This window comes from Peromyscus maniculatus, chromosome 11 (assembly GCF_049852395.1).
Source record: "Peromyscus maniculatus bairdii isolate BWxNUB_F1_BW_parent chromosome 11, HU_Pman_BW_mat_3.1, whole genome shotgun sequence".
Lineage (NCBI taxonomy): Eukaryota > Metazoa > Chordata > Mammalia > Rodentia > Cricetidae > Peromyscus > Peromyscus maniculatus.
Genome location: NC_134862.1, coordinates 89,248,505 through 89,267,349, shown reverse-complemented (window position 1 = coordinate 89,267,349; position 18,845 = coordinate 89,248,505). Strand labels below are relative to the sequence as shown.

Below are 18,845 nucleotides of genomic sequence, written 5' to 3'. Positions count from 1 at the left end.
TGACATGCATGTGTGGTGTTGGAGCCCACTAGGTTTCCTCATGGCCATACCCAGCAGGACTGCCTAAGAGGATGATTGGACCACGGGCCTGGGTACCAGGTGACTGACTATATCTAGCAAGGGCGAGGTCTTTTGCTCCACCCCTTGGCATTGTTATAAACAGACCTTTGGAATAAAGTTCTGGGCCGGTGGATAAGGATGCAGGCCCACCCGAGTCTATCCTGTGTCTTCTCCGTTTCTCTCGTAACTTAAGTCTCTTATCCCTCATTCCTCAGGAGATCCTAGGGTAAATATGTGTGGGGGCTGGTTCCCTACAGTGCAGCACTTTCCCATGAAGTCATTGCCCCAGCCCCAAATCAGCTTTTTCATGAGACAAGTGTCTCAATAACTTAGTCCAGGTTGGCCCTGAGAAACAAAGCCCACTGCCTGTGTCCAGTGCTGGAATTATAGGCACCAGCTAACCGCCAATAAAGTCACTGCTAATGTGCACACTCTAATAGAGGAGACCCAGCTTTTGTAGGCTAGGAAGTCACCCCACAAAAGCTCAATGTGACTAGCTTATTTTATTTTTAAATTAAAGAAAAACTGAGACCAACTCATGTAGCCCTGACACTTCCAAGTGCTAGGATTACAGGCATGTGCCACCAGTGTACCCTGTGCACACATCCGGGCCCGTGTCACCCCTGTACCTCAGCTGTCCTAACCTCATTCCTAAAACCCAGGTCATAATGTTTACACCAAAATCAAGTTCCAGGCAGACGACTCTACAGCAGCTCTGAAGTGTGCTGTGGGATGTTAGAGCTGTTCTCACCTCCCCAAGAGTATAGGTAGACAACAGAAGCCTGCTGGCCAACAGTACACTGGAGGACTGGACAGCGCCTCTCAGGCCCTCTGAACACAGGCGTGTGCTGCACTGCAACAGTGTGGTCTGACACAGCTAAGGGATGGTGCTGAACGGATACCGTCCATGGGATGCTCATCAGACACAGGCTGCGGGCAGCTCACCAGGGAGGCAGGGTGCGCCTCTTTTGTGGAGCACTCAGTTTTGGAGCAAGGTTGTTGTTGGTTCTGTGGACACACAAGCATGTGCCCTACAACTGAGCTGGGCCTGCGCCCTGACTTTTAATTTATAGACCGGCTGATCGCTTCTTTGGTTGCTGTGGGAGTCTACCACGGCCCCGTAGGCTCACTGGGAGTGGCACTGTGAGGAGTCTGGCTTTGCTGGAGGAAGTGTGTCACGGGGGTGGGCTAGCCAGGTCTAGTGGCTCATTGTCCCCTCCTGCTGCCTGATGATCAGGATGCAGAACTCTCAGCTACCTCTCCAGTACCATGTGTACCCGCACGCCGCCATGCTAGTTAACGGAATAAACCCCTCAACCTGTAGACCAGCCCATTATTAAATGTTTTCTTTTATAAAAGCAGCTGTGGTGGCACAAGCCTTTAATGCCAGTACTGAGGAGGCAGAGCTGGTCTAAGGGCGAGTTCCAAGACAGCCAGGGGTACACAGAGAAACCCTGTCTGGAAAAAGCAGGCAAAGAAACAAACAATAGAGTTGCTATGGTTACGGTGTCACTTCACAGTGGTAGAAACCCTAAGACAGTTGTTCTCAGGTAAGACTTGAATTTCTTCCCTTCGCCCCATTCCCCCAAGACAGGGTTTCTGTGTAGCCCGGATGTCCTAGAACTCAGAGATCCGCCTGCCTCTGCCTCTGAGTGCTGGGATTAAAGGTGTGTCACCACCAACCGGTCAGACTTGACTTTCTTAAACATGGAGAACAGTAGCAAGTGAACACTGCAACGTGTCATGAATGCCCCTTCTTGAAATAAAATAGAAATGGGACTCTGGGCTTTAGAAACCAGTCTTGATTACAGGGAATCCATTAAGCACCATCCCCAAATTAAAAATACCGTGTCTAGTCAGGGACTGGAGGGTAACTGCTTTTCTCTGCCGTTAAGGGTGACTGGTAGCTGATGAGCTTTACCGAGTGACGTGGGTGCAGATACAGCAAAGGCAAGAACTTCCCTGCCATGCAACCAATCCCCGTGTTCTCACCAGACACCTGACACCTCCCCACGCCCCTGGGCTCCCCAGGACACAACTGCAGATCACAATGGACACTAACTGCTCAAGTCAGAAAATTTTAAGTCCCCCGCCCCCATCCTGCCTTGAGTAAGTTCTGCTTTTTGTTTTTCTCACCAAAAATAAAACCATCACCACCACCACCAAAACAACTCCAAGTTTGAAGTCCTTGGGGTTGGGGGATGCTGGGAGTCCTCTCAGCCTCTGGTGGCTATGATATTGGGCCTGTGCCTCCTGCCTTTGGCCTGCCAGTCCTGGCCCCTCTGTAAAGGATCAAAAGAAGTTCTGACTTTCAGAGTTGAATGTAACATTCAACTATGACTTTCAAATTCCAGAAAGCTCTAGGATGGACGCCCTGTGGCTTTGGGACAGTATAGTGAGACATACTGCCTTGCCAAGTTTTAGTAATTTGAAGGGATCCTTCCCTATGGGTATGACAGTCTTAGGGTTCAGGGCCTCTGTAGATCTCTCACCGTGAAGATAACCATATCCCTGTCAGAGGAGAGGAGCCACACAACACAGGACAGATAACCATTTGCATTTTAATTGAGAACTATTAGCCCTTTGGGTGGCTGTACTGATTACAGGTGCTTTAATTTGGAAGACAAAATTGCTCATGGATGAAGCAAGAATCCCAAATGCAACTTTGAACTGACCACATTACAAATTCATTTTCCCCACTTCAGTGCTTCAGGAAGCCCCTTCTTTTCTGGTTACCCCACATGTGTGACTGAAAACCAAAGCAAAACAACAGAAAAGCCCAGAAGGCTAAGAAGGGGACAGGAGGTACAACATAAAAGAAAATCTATATAGTATGAAATTAGCTTTTATTTTTAGCTTAAAATAAATGCTTAACATTTTGCCAAAATCAAAACCAAAGACAAACCTTTGAAAAAAAGGAGGAAGCACATTTTCCTTCCCTGGGGAAACCAGTAAGGCAGACATTGTGACTGTGACGTGGCTTGTTTTTTCCTCAGGACTAGTCTAGGCAAACAAAACAAAAACCTCTCCCCAGCTTCTCCTCTACCGCCAGCTGTGTCTATCAGGGCTGTGCCTGGAAGGCTAAAACCCCAACAACCCTCCCACCGAGTCAGCGTGGACAAGGGACTTGAACTCGTAGCCCTTTAGCCCGTCTCTAAATCCTAAGGAGATTCGGTGAGGGTGCCACCCTTAGGCATCGGTGTGGCTGAGGTTTTGTGGTGTCTGTGGTGCAGAGGCGCCGGGGGCCTTCCCCTGCCGGGCTCTGGGTGCTGGGTGCAGCACACCCCTCACACTTTACCACAGGGACGTCTTAAAATTGAACTTCAGTTTCAGCAGGTATTTCAGATGCACCTGAGCAATGTCGTAGACAATGTACCTGGGGAGAGCCGTGGTCAAGGAGCCAACCATTGAATCCTGTGGCCCTCTTCACACTGAATCCCCTCACAGCGGGGAAGGCTGGAGCCCAGAGCCAAGTTTACCCATACAGCACGGAGTCAGACCTCAAGTGCACACAGGAGACCATGCAGGGGAAAAGTTGTCACCATCCCCATATAGGCTGCCCCGGGCGGTGCGAGCACACACACCTGCTGGTATAGTTCCAGAACACACAGCACGGCCATGAAAGGATACTCGTTATACAGTAGGCAGGTGTCATTAACACCCGATGGGATCCCTGTCCCCAGGGGAACCTCTACACCCTCCAGGGTGATGCTGGCCGAAGGGTCAGGGGTGGTTTTGCCCAAACCTGTAAAGTAGAAAGGTCAAGTGCTAGGTGTGACAAGGGATGTGTAATAGGGCGTGTGAAAACGTCCTGGCTACATGACATCTACTTTATGCAAGATGTGTGCGTTCACTTTAAACATCCTTCGGATGCAAACATGGAAGCTATAAATGTTCCAAGGCACCAGTCTAAACCAGTGAAGTCATAGAGGCCTTGGAGTAATAACCGGCGAACACCCCAAGGCCTTGGTCATGTGCTACCCACTCAACAGTTCCAGGTGCACCAGAGGTTCCTCCAGGCCCGACACAACTGGTCAAGATGTCGAGCCACCAGGGCCCTCTCTGGTTTGGTTCCTGGTGTCCGAGTTCCTATGGCATTTATGGTACTAGCTACAGCCACAGGAACAAAACAGTTTTGGTTTTAAATGAGCCTCCAGCAGCCCGCTCCAAGAGTCCAGCCTTGGAGGAAAGGTCAGTTGTCCCCTCCCCCACCCCACCCCTCACCATCTGCACATCATGCTGGAGGGACAGTACCTTTGACACTGTGCTTGCCCTTGGGTAACTTGCTGATATGTGAGGCATGCTTGAGTTCGTACCTGTTCAAAAGAGGACAGTCTCGGGCCAGCCCCTGGTCACGGGCTCCCAAACCAACATTCCCCAGCATCCTCACCGTCAGGTCAACTGCACGCCCACAGAACCCTGCCCTTGACTGGAGCCTCCCTCCCCAGCTCCTGGACTCTTCAGAACCCAGAGTGTTAAGCAGAGTGCCTGCAACAACTGCCGCTGCTAGGGCTTATTTCCAAAGGAAGGGCCTGCTTGGGGCCATGGACGGTTGTTCGAGGGTTCCTGTCTAGTCTACCCTATGACCAGCTCACCGTCTCCTCTTCTGGTCACAGCTCACAGGACCAGGAGGTTGCCGGAGGAAGCTCTCTTTGAAGAATGGCCTCCCTGCTTTGCTTCCCTGTTCTGCGGCAGGACTCATGCTGCTGGTCCCCGGCCTCCTGCACTCTCCTTCCCCTGGGTTTTCACAGCACCTCTGGATCCCCCTCCATCCACTGTCTACTGTTCTAACAAGAACCCTGACTTCCGAGTCCACTAACTGGCGGGAGATTTCCATGGTTGTTGACGGCCAAGGAGACTCCTTCGGGTCCACTCTACCCACCCTGGCCTCAGAGCCAGGATACTCACATGTTTCCAAGGGCAACTTCTCCCAGCAGGATTAAGCCGATCGGGTCTCCCTGAGAGGTGTGGCAGTAGTTCGCACTTTTGGATACCATGTCGGCAAAGTAGATCCCTTTTCCAAACATGTAGCCTGTCTGGAGAGTTGGAAGAGGGACAGCTGAAAACCTCCCCAGAGCAAGTCAGTGAGGCAGTGCAGGGAGGACCTACACGTGCCACTGGGGGAGGTCACATAACAGCTTAGGATGCCACTCTCTCCTATCCAAGAAGTCTCATGAGGGTAATGTGACGATTTAATGAGTTAATAATCACTACTTAGACTAAGCCAGACACAGGTATACATCCAGCAAGCACTGGCTACTCCTAATCCCTGGGTAAGTGCAGTGGGAGTCTTTGGAACAGCAGGTGAGGGGCTGAGATGGCCATCCCAGGCCTGTGCAGCTGCTCCCTTCTATAACCCAGCAGGTGACCTATCTATTCCTCGTCCTGTTCATTTTATTGGTGGAAATACAGGAGCTCATAGAGCTGCATGCCTGGGCTCCAAAGCCTGTTCTTTGCATGTCAACATGGCCAATCAGTCTTCAGAGCATCCTGGTCTAGACACTTCTGTTCCAGAAGCTGTCTCCAACATGCACAGCTGTGCTCCTGACGGGCAGCTGCAGGGTCAGAGGCTCTCCCCACAGCACCCAGGGCTCTTTAAGGAGGAAATTACTGCAGGAACAAGTACTTCCTAAGCCCCCATGCCCGAGGTCAGCCACCTACCACAGGTGCTTCAGGCGGGGCTATCCGCAGACCCTGCGACAAGATGCCAGCGAAGTTGGTGGTCCTGGACCCGTGCCACAGCAACCTCCGGTTGTGAAGCTGCTTGAAGGGCTTGTAGCGCTGGCCCTCTCCCTCTCGCTCTATCTTAAAGATCTGGACAGACAGCAAAAGGGAGGCAGAAATACTGTGACTCAGCTTACCCGAAGAGATGAATGGACTGACACTGACCACCTGTCCCAAGACTGAAAACTTCAGCTTTGTGGCATTATCCGCAGGCTAGGATGCGATGATCCAATGCCCACGTCCCAAGGCTCCCCTCAACAGGGACTAGCCATCAAAAACACTGGTGCTAATAGGCAGCAGACATGCACCTAAGGAACTTTTGCTTTGAGACTAGTCTATGTAGCCCAGGCTTACCAGGAACTGACTATGCAGCCCAGGTTGGCCCTGGCCCTTTGAGTCTCCAGCCTCAGCCTCCCAAGTGATAAGATTAGAGATGTGTACTACATCTGGCCCGAGGAACTTTATCATGAGTTTCTGGTAACCATATTTTCTTATCCTAAGGATTAGAGATGTGTACTACATCTGGCCCGAGGAACTTTATCATGAGCTTCTGGTAACCATATTTTCTTATCCTAAAACCAAATCTGGGGCACTTTAAATACACCATTAAAGGGCACAGCCAACTGCACAATACCACTAATTCTCTAGCTCCACAAACAAGTCACTTCTGCTTACTTAAAACAGAGCAGGGATGGCTGTGGTGGCATACCCCTTTACTCCCAGAACTCAGGAGGCACAGGCAGAGGCCAGTGGATCTCTATAAATTCAAACCCAGCCTGGTCTAATAGTGAGCTTCAGGACAGCCAGGACTATAGACCCTGTCTCAAAAAAAAAAAAAAAAAAAAAAAAAAAAAAAAAAAAAAAAAAAAAAAAGCAGAGCAAACAAAACAGCCCACTCTTTCTGAGCCAGGACCCGGAAAGTAGGGGACGGGGAGACCTGGCAGGACAGAAATGGGGAGAGGATTCTTACATCTATCACTTCCAGGTCATAGGCATTGTGTGTGGTCGCATGAGTGTTCTTAACGTACTTCCTGATGACCTCAGCTTCCTCAGAATCTCTGTCAACCACCTGGAAAATAGGCATCTGGAATCAGCAGGGAGACCCCAGCGAGCCCCGTGAAGAATATCGATATACAAGCCCAGAGGATGCCGGAACAGTCCATGCTACCCAAGAGTGACACCTACGGCCTAGGCCAGGGTCCCATGTGCCCAAACACCACTCCTTCATCCACTTGGACTGCTAGAGGAGTTAAGAGTTCTTGTCTACACACTAGAGCGTAAGATTAGTGAGGTGGAATAAGGAAATTACTCTGGACCAGGAACTCAGCTCACTGTGGAACACAAGGTGATATCATTCTATTTCCTTGTCCCTCCCCCAGTCCTAAGGATGGACAAAAGGGCCTTGCACATGCCCAGCAAGTGCTCTACCACTGCACTGTCCCCCAGCCCCACTGCAGGGCGCTGAGGATAGTCTCTCACTGCACTGTCCCCCAGCCCCACTGCAGGGCGCTGAGGATAGTCTCTCACTGCACTGTTCCCCAGCCCCACTGCAGGGCGCTGAGGATAGTCTCTCACTGCACTGTCCCCCAGCCCCACTGCAGGGCTCTGAGGATAGTCCCTCACTGCACTGTCCCCCAGCCCCACTGCAGGGCGCTGAGGATAGTCTCTCACTGCACTGTCAGCCAGTCTCACTGCAGGGTGCTGAGGATAGTCTCTCACTGCACTGTCCCCCAGCCCACTGCAGGGCGCTGAGGATAGTCCCTCACTGCACTGTCCCCCAGCCCCACTGCAGGGCGCTGAGGATAGTCCCTCACTGCACTGTCCCCCAGCCCCACTGCAGGGCGCTGAGGATAGTCTCTCACTGCACTGTCAGCCAGTCTCACTGCAGGGCGCTGAGGATAGTCCCTCACTGCACTGTCCCCCAGCCCACTGCAGGGAGCTGAGGATAGTCCCTCTCTTCCATGTGTTGGCTCAGCACACGCCCAATTATGTGACGTCAATGGAATTCACACTAAACAAACTGAGCTAATGCAGGAGGCTATGGATGGTCTTTATGTTTTCTTATTCTAAGTTTGGAAAACCTAGGAATTCTAGTTGTCTTTGCTGCTTCTTTACCAAGAACCTATAGCTTTCCCATTGAATGTACACTTGGCACGATATCCTGCTTGGGAGGCGGGAGGCATAGGGAACAGCTGAGCTCCCTGGGACTCCACTTGGCTCGGGCCATGCAAGCACCCTTCCTCTAAGGCTGTTAGCCTGAGACCCTCACTCTCACTCTGTGCACATTCTCCTCCATCTGCACAGAGCTGGCACACCAACCTCCAAACAACGCAGTGAGTGTCTCCTCTTAATATCCACAAAATTTAGATAGCTTCAATCAGTTATGTTCTAGCTATGTCCGGGTGTGAGGAGGAAGGCTGATCAAGCTTCAGTTGGTCTTAGGCATAAACACAACAACCTTTAAGTGAACTTCTGCAGAAAATCTTGTGCTGGCTAGTTTTATGTCAACTTGACGCAGGCTAGAGTCACTGGAGGGAGCCTCACTTGAGAAAATGCCTACATTAGACTGGGCGTAGGCAAGTCTGTTAGGCATTTTCTTTTCTTTTTTTTTTTTTTTTTTTTTTTTTTTTGGTTTTTCGAGACAGGGTTTCTCTGTGTAGCTTTGCGCCTTTCCTGGAGCTCACTTGGTAGCCCAGGCTGGCCTCGAACTCACAGAGATCCGCCTGGCTCTGCCTCCCGAGTGCTGGGATTAAAGGCGTGCGCCACCAACGCCCGGCCATTTTCTTAATTAGAGCAAGCAGTCAGCAGCAGCCCTCCGTGGCCTCTGCAGCAGCTCCTGCCTCCAGGAGCCTGCCCTGTGTGAGTTCCCATCCTGACTTCTTTGATGATGAACTCTGATGTGCAGTGAAAGCACTCCCTTTTCTTCCCAAGTCATGGTGTTTCATCACAGCAACAGTAAGTAACCCTGACCAGGACAAATCCTCTCTCTACCATTTTATGCCTATATAAAATTGGGTACCCCATTATTAAAACCAGAGGCATTATGGGAAGAACATGCACAGGAGGCAAAAGGCATGCATATCAATCAAGTCTGTCAATCAAAATAGAGGATCAACCGGCCTACGCTACTTCTGTAATCCTGTGAGCCTTTTTATCCTTTGACTAAGAGGCCAAGAATCTGGAAACACCTGGTCCAGCCTCCAAGCCTCAGTACTACTTGGACTGACGGGTCCACGCTGCCTGGCAGAAACAGGTGCTGGCTCATTAGACTCTTGCATACCCTAATCCTGCCACAGGCAGAAGTAGGCACGTCAGGCCAGGAGCAGAGGAACACAGCCCAGGCAGGGCAATTCCCACATGCCTGGGCCTTCAACACACGCAAGTTCAATGGACTGCTTGTACCCAAAATAGAAGAAAAGGAACTTTTGGCAGGACCCTCAAAATCCAGTCTCCACACCAACCTGAGGCACTGGCTAGCTCAGAAGACCCTTGCAGGGGGTCTCAAGGACCATCATCACCACCTGGATTTGTGAGAGGCAGGTTCAAGGCCTGGCTGCACATTTAAGGAGCAGTCACGATGGCCCGAGTGCAGATGCAGGCTGGAGAGCACTGCTCTTGGGTGAACTCCTGATTACCTGGGAAGGGGAGGCCTCTCACCTTAATGTCGGTTTTGAGTTTCTCGTAGTTGACATCAATGGGGTCCTTACTGCCGTCATCAGACCCACCCCTGAGAAGACTGTAGGCTACCTCGATGTCCAGGAGGTTGTCCAGCATCTCCACCTTGGCCTGGGGACAAAACAAAGACCTGGGAGTTAAGTCCACAGGGAAGGAGACAAACTGTCAAGCCTTGACAGAAGTCAGTATGTAGATGACCTCCCACATAGTGGGGGAGCGGGAGGGAATCTCTTGGCTGGCCAGAGCCTGCCACCACATCTCACTTAACAGTTGACAATCATAGGCATTTCCTGACATGCTGATGAGACTGATGCCTGGGGAAGTGAGGGGCAGATGTCACATACTGATCTCAGTCAGGACTCACGGGGGCCTTTATGTGGGGACAGAGAAAAGGTCTTCTTGGCTAGTGACGATTTCCTAGACTTACTTGGTAAAGCAAGGGAAGAAACCGTAGATCCTGCTCTCAAAGAACACAGTAAGGAGGGCATCCCCAGGGGGAAGCCCAGCCCAGCCCAGCCCAGCGCCACTACCTGCACACTGTCTGCGTTGTTCAGGAGGGGGGGCTTCTTCATTCCGAAGTCATGGGGGATCAGGGTGTAGAAGCGATTAGAGAGATCCAGGATCTGGGAGTCACTGCTGCCTTGGGACACTGCCTGGAAGGGGACAGGAGGAACACAGGGCTGGATTGACTGCTGGGTGCACAAGCAGGGAAATGGTCATTACAGCTCCTTCTCACTGGATGAGCAGGGCGGGCCGTGGTTCTGGAACAACAGCACAGCTTAACCACACCAACAACTACGTTACCATACACGCCACACAAAGTGCCTTTGCAAACTCTATGTGCTGGGCTCATGGCTACTGCTGTAAAATTCCTTTGGTTTTTATGTTTGAAAACTGTAGAGCTGGGCATGGTGGCACACGTCTCTAACCTCAGCACTCAAAGGCAGGTGGATCTGAGTTCAAGGCCAGCCAGGCCTATACAGTTTCAGGCCATCAAGGGTCACATAGAGAGACCCTGTCTCAAAGAAACAAAAAGAAAACTTCATAATGTTGGGGAGTATGAGTTGAAAAGAGCTTGAACTGGGAAGCCCAGACAGTGTCAGTGGAGGTGGGGACACAAGGTCACTGCTCAGAGGCACCCGGATTCCACAGCTCACTCCAGGCTTAGTGTTCCAGCAGCAGGAAGTCTACTTTGCTGGGTGCTTCCTTTTCTTCTCACAAGAGGCTGCACCCCACCCTCAAATACAAGCAGAGCCTTCTGGTCTCTTGAGATGTCACTAGAAAGCCCCAGGGCTGTGAACACACTAAATAAAATTCTCCACCAGATTTCTAGAGTTTATTACATATGTGCTAACTAAAAGCATTATTACTTGTATGTATATTTTGTTAACAATCTTTGGCCAGTGACAGGGACTGTAACATTTACTGAACTGATGGAAACAAACAAACAAATCCACACAAACCACCGTCACCGTTACCACACAGTAGATGTGGCTACTGCCTCTCGCTGCAAGAGAAGCTGGCCTGCTGGAAACCCCGAGGTGCTTGTTTACCTGCTGGACCTCACTGAGGATGGAGTAGGCAGCCTGGATCTGCCTTCTGCTCAGCTTCCCCAAGGGCATCTTCTGAAGGTCAATCTGGGGAGACAGGGGAAGTAAAGGCTGGGCATTCTGTAGAGCGGTGACAGGACACGGTCCCCTCATAGATCAGCGGACCACCTGCACAGAAGTTACTCCAACCTGTACGGCGTGTGACAGCAGCCCAACGCGTACAGCTCAGCACTTCTGAAGGACGAGGCAACATAATTCCTAGCAATCCCACAGGACCAGCGTGATGGGTGAAGCCCCCCACTGCAGGCTGCATTACCCAGGACTCCAGAGGGAGGCAGGGCACCCTTACTGCCATCCAGTTCAGAAACAAGAGCCTCCAATTTCCAAGTGGGAAGCATTATTTTTCAAGAACACACACCTGATTCAACACTTCCTTTACAAGTCAGCCACCCCAAAAGGCTACACATTTGTTCTCAACAACACTGCGACTAACCACTGTTAATCAGGATCTTGAGCAGAGAAGGCCGAGGTATGGTCATTTTGCTATAGTGATGAAAAGCCAACAGTTCCCCACTCAAAAACCAGATTACGTGTTTCAAGGGACACCTACTCCCTCCTGAGTGAACCGGCCTGTGCTGTTCACTAAGTGCTTGAGTGAGACACCCGCGTGCCACGAGATCCTACTCTTTGCTGTAAGACCGTGGCACTGGACACATCCACCAGAGCCACTTGATCTGCACGCAGCCCACACCTTCTGGACTCACGGCTGGCCAAGCAGAGGTCTCCTCCTCCTGCCTCAGCTGCTGGGTAGACTGGAGGTGAGATGCGTGACTTAGCCCGTGGGGGGACTGGAGGTGAGATGCGTGACTTAGCCTGTGGTTCTTGCCATGCAGGCCCAAGCGGGAGCACTCCGGTCTCAACTGCCCTCACCTCACCTCCAGCCCCTCCTTTCTCTTTCTGCCTCATGCATGGGAGGCAAGCACTCTACCACAGCTATGCCCAACTCCAGCTTTTAAGAAAGAGTTGATTGAGTTTGACTGACTGACTGGAGCATGGGTCAAGTCAGTGGTGGTCACATTTTTTTATAGTTTAAAACCTTTGAAAATTATTTTCTATCTGTGACTGTTTTGTTTACATGCAGGCCTGTGTACCACTTGGGTACCTAGTGCCTGTGGAGGCCAAAAGACAGGTCCAGATTCCCTTGAACTGGAGTTACAGAGGGTTGTGGCCGCCATGCAGGTGCTGGATATTGACCCCAGGTCCTCTGGTAGAGCAGCCAGTGCTCTCATCCACTAAGCAATCTCTCTCCAGTCCAGTTTTCTTTTTCTACCAGTGAACAAAGTCTTGGACTTCCACTGACATCAGCTAGCTGGTATGTTTGAGCACCAAAGAACCAGACCTACTCACCCTAATACAGAAACAAACCGGAAAAGGCCCAAGAGGCCCAGGGCCAGCCCTCTGCGGTACACTAATGTTCCACAGCACAGTGATGCTTGGCAAGCAGGAGCAGGGATGAGGATGTGCATCACTTTTTTCCTTCTTTTTTAAGAGAGGAAAAATAATAGCGGAGAGCTCGCCAGGCTCAGCAAATGAGCAGACCCAGCTGCGGTACCCACCTCGTACTCCACCAAGGCTTTCTTCATGCTCTCCACGTCGAAGATCATCCCTACGAGCTCCTGCACTGGCTTTGGGAGCTTCGACTTAGTGCCAGGCTTTACCGTCAGCTTCTTTACCGCCTCTTCATCCTTCAGGATGGCAGGGAACCCAGAAGAGGACAAAGGGCTGTGTCATCAGGGTTTACCTACAGGTAACTAGGATGCAGGATACTTGCGAGCAAAAGCCAAATGTTCACGAAAACTCTCCAGACAATGGTGGCCAGGAGTTCTGCACCGGCAAAATAATTCCCATGCATTCCCAAGCTGTTCTGACAATGTCTGTCCCTCTCTGGGTATGCTAGTGCCCCGTGGAAGAAGCTGCCCATGCACACCCATGCCCACCTTAGAAGGGATGGCTGCTATGAAAATGAAGATCAGACAGTCTTCCCTTTCCCTGTGCCAGCTACCCAGGGCCAGCTGCAGGACCCTGTCTACATGGTTTTCCCTACAATCTCTCTCCTCGGTCTCATTTTCTGCCAGCCAGCTTGACAGAGATGTGGCACCTCTTAGAAACTGCCGTCCCTCCTCGACCTCCCTCCTCTGTTCTCTGAGACGGTACTACCTAACGAACTAGTAGTATATGAGATTTTACTCCTGCCTCTTGGAGACTTGGGCTAGGTCAAGACCAAGCGCTTTGTGATTGCTGCCTCTGGCTTTCCTACCTAAGCCCTGAGCAGGCAGGAGCTGTGCTGGTCCCTGTCACGAATGCGGTGTATGGGATGGTATTTGCGATGGGCAATGAGCTGGGTTGTGGGCCTGGATTCTCCCTGGCTAAGCTGCAGTCATCTGCGCCACCATGGCTCCCAGGTACTGCTGTCGTTTCCCAATGGACCTACTCTGCACACAGAACTCTAGAGGTGCTTTTCCGGGGATGACCTTGCTGGAGTGCAAACTGTCTACGGGTTTTAAAATGACGTACTAAGCACATTATTTATGACCCAGGGATTCCACCTGGGGTGACCCTCTGAGAGGCACTCACACATCTGTATGCCTACCTGAATCACCACAGCAGGTACCCGAAAAGATCTCAATGTCTAACCAGGGGGAGGGAGTTGCTTTGTTTTGATCAGCTAGCTATAATTTCTAGCTCAGCCCAAGATGGAGTTCTAAAGAGTCTGAAGAAATTATGTCTTAATTGTGCAAGAGGGTACACGTCTTTAATCCTAGCACTAGAGGCAGGCAGATCTCTGCCTGTGAGTTTAAGGCTAGCCTCCTCTACATAGTGAATTCAGGTCAGCAAGACCCTGTCAAAAATTTTAAAAAAAGATGCATTAGCTGAACGTTAAAACCAACACTCAAGAGGGTTAGTAAAGGTGCCCATTGCCAAGCCTCATGACCTGAGTCCAATGAAAAACTAATGGACGCCAACCTGAAAAACAAATACAAACCCCAAACAAAAACCGACTACAAAACTAACCAACCCACACAACCCCAACATTCCAAAAGGAAACAGTACCTTCAGGCAGGCGTTAGTTTACTATGGCAGCTGCGGGCTACACGGCAAGCCACTGAGGTTTCGAAATTGCCACTCTAAATTAAGCCCAGTGCTAGGTGAGCAACACACCACATGTCATAGCACAAACAGGATATGCTCACGGTTCTGTTGGTGTCAATCACAATACAGTGGGACCATTTTGCATAATGCTGGGCTAAATTACTAAGGTTAGCTTCATGGTTTCTGCTTTTAAAATGCTAAACTACTTATCTGTCTCACATTGTGTTCCTACGGAAAGTGGTGTCTGGACATATGGTGTGTGGTGATCCTGGGCCGTGAGGGAAGAGATGGGTGGGTACCACATGGTACCTAAGGCAGGATTCCACTATTATGGCAGGAAAATGACACCAAAGGTGACAGCTGCCAGATGCAGACATACGCCACAACTTTACTGTGGCTAACCCTGGGTAGTTAATGTCTGTCTGTGTCTGTCTCAAAAATTCTGAACTAGTGAAGATATTTAATTCAATGGAGGGAACTACTAAGCCAGACCAAGCCTGTCTGTCCACCTAAAGTCCAAGGTCTCAAGATTTCAGCCTCAGCATTATGTAAGAGCTAAATTCTATTTGAAAAGCAAACAAACAACCCCCCTCCAGGGTCTCACTAGGTAACCCTGGCTGCCTTGGAGCATTCGATGATGCAGACCAGAGTGACCTCAAGCTCATAGAGATCCACCTACTCTGCTCTCTGCGCACTGGAATCAAAGGTGGGAGCCACCACACTGGCCTCTGAATTCTATGTTTTAAAAATAATTCATTCTTATTTTATGTGCATTGGTGTTTTGCCTTCATGTGTGTCTGTGTGAGGGTGTCGGGTCACCTAGAACTGGAGCTGCAGACAGTTGTGAGCTGCCATGTGGGTGCTGGGAATTGAACCTGGTCCTCTGGAAGAACAGCCAGTGCTCTTAACCACTAAGCCATCTCTCCAGCCTCCTCTAAATTCTATTTTTAATGCAGAGCTCACACACACCACTCTACAACAGGAAGAATTTCTCCTCTGTGGCATGCTAGACCCTGAAGGCTTGGAATCAAAATCTGCATCCATTTGTAAATCTCTTTTCTTTTAGAAAACCAACATGTACAAGCCCTTGACAAGAGTACTAACATTGCAAGAGTCTATGTGGCCTTAAGAAGGTACGGTGCACATGCTGCAATCCCAGCATTTCCGGTGCTGAAGCCAGATGACGGCCAGTGTGACTTGCTAACAGCAAGCCCCTGACTCAACCAAATGTAAACATCCAGTCATAAAAATATCACCTAAGAAAGCCGGGCGTTGGTGGCGCACGCCTTTAATCCCAGCACTCGGGAGGCAGAGCCAGGCGGATCTCTGTGAGTTCGAGGCCAGCCTGGGCTACCAAGTGAGCTCCAGGAAAGGCGCAAAGCTACACAGAGAAACCCTGTCTCGAAAAACCAAAAAAAAAAAAAAATATCACCTAAGAGGTAACCAAATGCTGTCTGGTACCACAAAGGAAGAATTTCAGAGTAGATATGGATAACACTGGGACTAATCTACTCCCAGGCAGGATACATACACTGTCCAATTTTCCTGACGCTGGATCATTTCACATCTACAGTTGACACAGGGGTTCCAGTAAAGTCTTCCAGAAGCTAAGCATTACAATGAAGAGGCCCCAGAGCAACTTCAGAAACTTCTCTTCCTCCATGTCTGAGTCTCTACTGCACAAACCTATAATCCTGGCACCCAGGAGGCTAAGTGGGAGGATGAGTTCAAAGCCAGCTTGAGCTCCCCTGACCCTGTTCTTATCTAAGTCTTATTTGATGCTTTATGGCACAGAGCTAAAGAAATTTTTTTCTTTTAGCTGAGATGGTCATGTGACTCATTCATAGAGTGCACTGAAATGTCAACCAACCTCATACTCTGGGGTTTTGTTGCCCTCCAGCTTGGTGTACATTCTCACACACCGTTTGATTTGCTATTGGGGATTTTGCATTACAGGGATGGTATTTAACAGTTTTCTTCTGATGTTCTTGGGTAACACTGGCCTCATGGAATGAGCCAGATAGCTTTCTTCTATGTGGGGAGAAGAATCTGTCACACTGCTATCATTAACTCTTATCACCAGTGACACCATTAGGGCCACACCGTGGAGTTAAGGGCTTTTCTGTACTAGGAACAGACGCTAGAAGAACTCGGTAAGATTACCTGGCCGTAGTCAATCTCCAGAGGGTAGAACTTCTTGGGATACTTTGTGAAGTTTGTAGAGTGCCAGGCATTTCCGGTCTTCTCTTCATACAATTTCAGGAAGTGTTCAACAGCATCCTCTTTAGATGGCATCTGCTCAAGTTTGTTGCTGCCGATGACTGTGCCTACCCGGCCCCAGGACCGGAAGATCCAGTACCTGTAAGAGGGCAGGAAGGAGGCAGAGACCCAGGATGAGCGTCCGTTCTGTCCAGGGTCTCCTCAGTAAGGGACAGTTGGTTTCTTTTCCCCTCTGTGTAGCCCTGGCTGTCCTGGAACTCACTCTGTAGCCCAGGCTGGCCTCAAACTCAGAGATCCACCTGCCCGTGCCTCCTGAGTGCTGGGATTAAAGGCATGCACCACCACTGCCCTCCCAAGGGGCAGTTTTAAAAGCACTCTTAGGGCTGGAGAGATGGCTCAGCAGATAAGAGCACTGGCTGGTCTTCCAAAGGACCTGGGTTCAATCCCTAGCACCCACGTGGGATTTCACAGTTCACAACTGTCTATAACTCCAGTTCTAGGGGATCTGGCATCTTCACACAGATGTGTGTGTGTGTGTGTGTGTGTGTATATATATGTGTATATATATGTATGTACACACACACACACACACACACATATATATATATACACACACACACACACACCCCACTGTACATAAAAAAAAAACAAAACAACGCAACAATCTCTCCCACTCATTTGTTTACCTAGTGAGGCTGCAGATGAAACCCAGGGCCTAGAACACACTAGGCAAGCACATTACAACCAAGAGAAATTAACATACCAGAATAATCAATCACCTTTGTTCTAGTAACCAGCTAGTGTGGGGTAGCATTAAGGAATAATTTAAAGCCAGGTGGTGGTGGCACACACATCTTTAATCCCAGCACTTGGGAGGCAGAGGTAGATGGATCTCAAGAATTTGAGGCCAGTTTGGTCTACAAAGCAAGTTCCAGGACAGCCAGGGCTACATAGAGAAACCCTGATTTGAAAAATAGATGAACAGAAAGAATAAAATTTAATTTTAATATGTGCACAAAAAAAAAAAAAATCATGAATCTTTTTTTTTAAATGGCTGAAAGAATCACCCAGTGGTAGGTGCGGAGCCAAGCACAGCACCATGACTGACGGCCAGCAGCAGCTGCTGTTTTACGGAGACCTCACACACCGTCGGCCTTTCCTGACTTCCCACGGTGGGCAGCACACACTAACCTGGAGGGATTTGTCCCCGCTCACCTGCTCTCCTTGTCATCCTCCAGAAGCTGCAGCTTGTAATAGGAGTTGGTGCCTTTCACAATGTCCACCAGGCCAAGCGTGGCACTGAACACCTTCCCGCCTTTCTCCAGGACATGTGCAGAGTGTTCCAGACCTGCCCCAGAGGCAAACCTCCTAGAGTTCGTTCCCTTCAAGGGTTAGGGTACAAACAGGGTCTGTGGGCCTCCGAGTCCCCAGTTAGCTGCGTGTTACACCACTACCTTTAGAGGTCCCCACCGACCCACATGCTCTCCGGACTGGCCGGCAGGCAAAGGATGCCTGCTCCCCTCTGGTACTCTCTGAACTGCAGACATCTCCTAGTCACCGGGGCCTGTGGGTGGCTCCTCCTCACTCACCCGAGTCAGGATCAACAGCCGCTCCTCCCTTCAGAGTTAATTTCATCCTTTTTTCAGACTTGCTGACACCTTGGGAGGGGACAGAGGAACATAAAGATAACAAAGGCAGAACAGTTTCCAGGTGCACCTATCACGGGGCCTGCTGCCCTGTGCCCACTAACACTGAACTGAGGATACTACCTTGTGCCCACTAACACTGAACTGAGGATACCGCTCTGTGCCCACTAACACTGAACTGAGGATACCGCTCTGTGCCCACTAACACTGAACTGAGGATACCGCCCTGTGTCCATAACACTGAACTGAGGATACTGCCCTGTGCCCACTAACACTGAACTGAGGATACTGCCCTGTGCCCACTAACACTGAACTGAGGATACCGCTCTGTGTCCACTAACACTGAACTGAGGATACCGCTCAGAGAGCTTCCGGGCCACAGAAGCACACAGAGGTGAGGTCACAGAGAGCGCAGCTGGGCCTCACCTTCCTCCTTGACAGGGCCCTTGCTCTTCTTGGAGGGTGCAGCTGACTTCCCCTTGGGGGCCGCCGCTTCAACAGGCTCTGCCTTCACCTCAGCCCCCCAAGAGGACAAGCTGTGGGCTGAGAGCAGCTCTGGGAGGCTCTTAGTGGAGGCAGACACGTCCTGGAGGAAGTCCTCACACACAACTCGAACGTTGGCAGCTTTCACTTCTTCCATCTTCTTACTCATCTTTTCCACCTCCTCTGTTTAAAACCAGAAAAGAAAAAAAAAAAAAAAAAAGCCGAACAACCCATAAGCCGGAAAGTAAGCCTGGACCTGCAGCTACTCCAGCCCCAGAATGCTAACGACCTCAGCACCAACACTTCTTTCTTCCCTTCCCAACTACCGCCCGAGCCT

The 18,845-nt window shown here is 50.3% G+C and overlaps 1 protein-coding gene across 1 annotated transcript in view; it reads right to left on the bottom strand.

Moving 5' to 3' along the window:
- Positions 1 to 2,887: 2,887 nt before the first annotated feature.
- Parp1 (poly(ADP-ribose) polymerase 1) overlaps positions 2,888 to 18,845 on the bottom strand; it is a 36,335-nt gene continuing 20,377 nt past the window's right edge. The window contains exons 10-23 of the mRNA XM_006974189.4: positions 18,452 to 18,691; positions 17,969 to 18,037; positions 17,595 to 17,727; positions 16,323 to 16,518; positions 12,626 to 12,754; positions 11,013 to 11,096; positions 9,990 to 10,112; positions 9,442 to 9,570; positions 6,755 to 6,853; positions 5,722 to 5,874; positions 4,969 to 5,096; positions 4,315 to 4,376; positions 3,691 to 3,805; positions 2,888 to 3,436 (exon numbers count right to left, since the gene is read on the bottom strand). Of these exons, the coding sequence (XP_006974251.1) occupies positions 3,355 to 3,436; positions 3,691 to 3,805; positions 4,315 to 4,376; positions 4,969 to 5,096; positions 5,722 to 5,874; positions 6,755 to 6,853; positions 9,442 to 9,570; positions 9,990 to 10,112; positions 11,013 to 11,096; positions 12,626 to 12,754; positions 16,323 to 16,518; positions 17,595 to 17,727; positions 17,969 to 18,037; positions 18,452 to 18,691 (1,742 nt within the window). The 3' untranslated portion in view covers positions 2,888 to 3,354. The remainder of the gene's footprint in view (positions 3,437 to 3,690; positions 3,806 to 4,314; positions 4,377 to 4,968; positions 5,097 to 5,721; positions 5,875 to 6,754; positions 6,854 to 9,441; positions 9,571 to 9,989; positions 10,113 to 11,012; positions 11,097 to 12,625; positions 12,755 to 16,322; positions 16,519 to 17,594; positions 17,728 to 17,968; positions 18,038 to 18,451; positions 18,692 to 18,845) is intronic.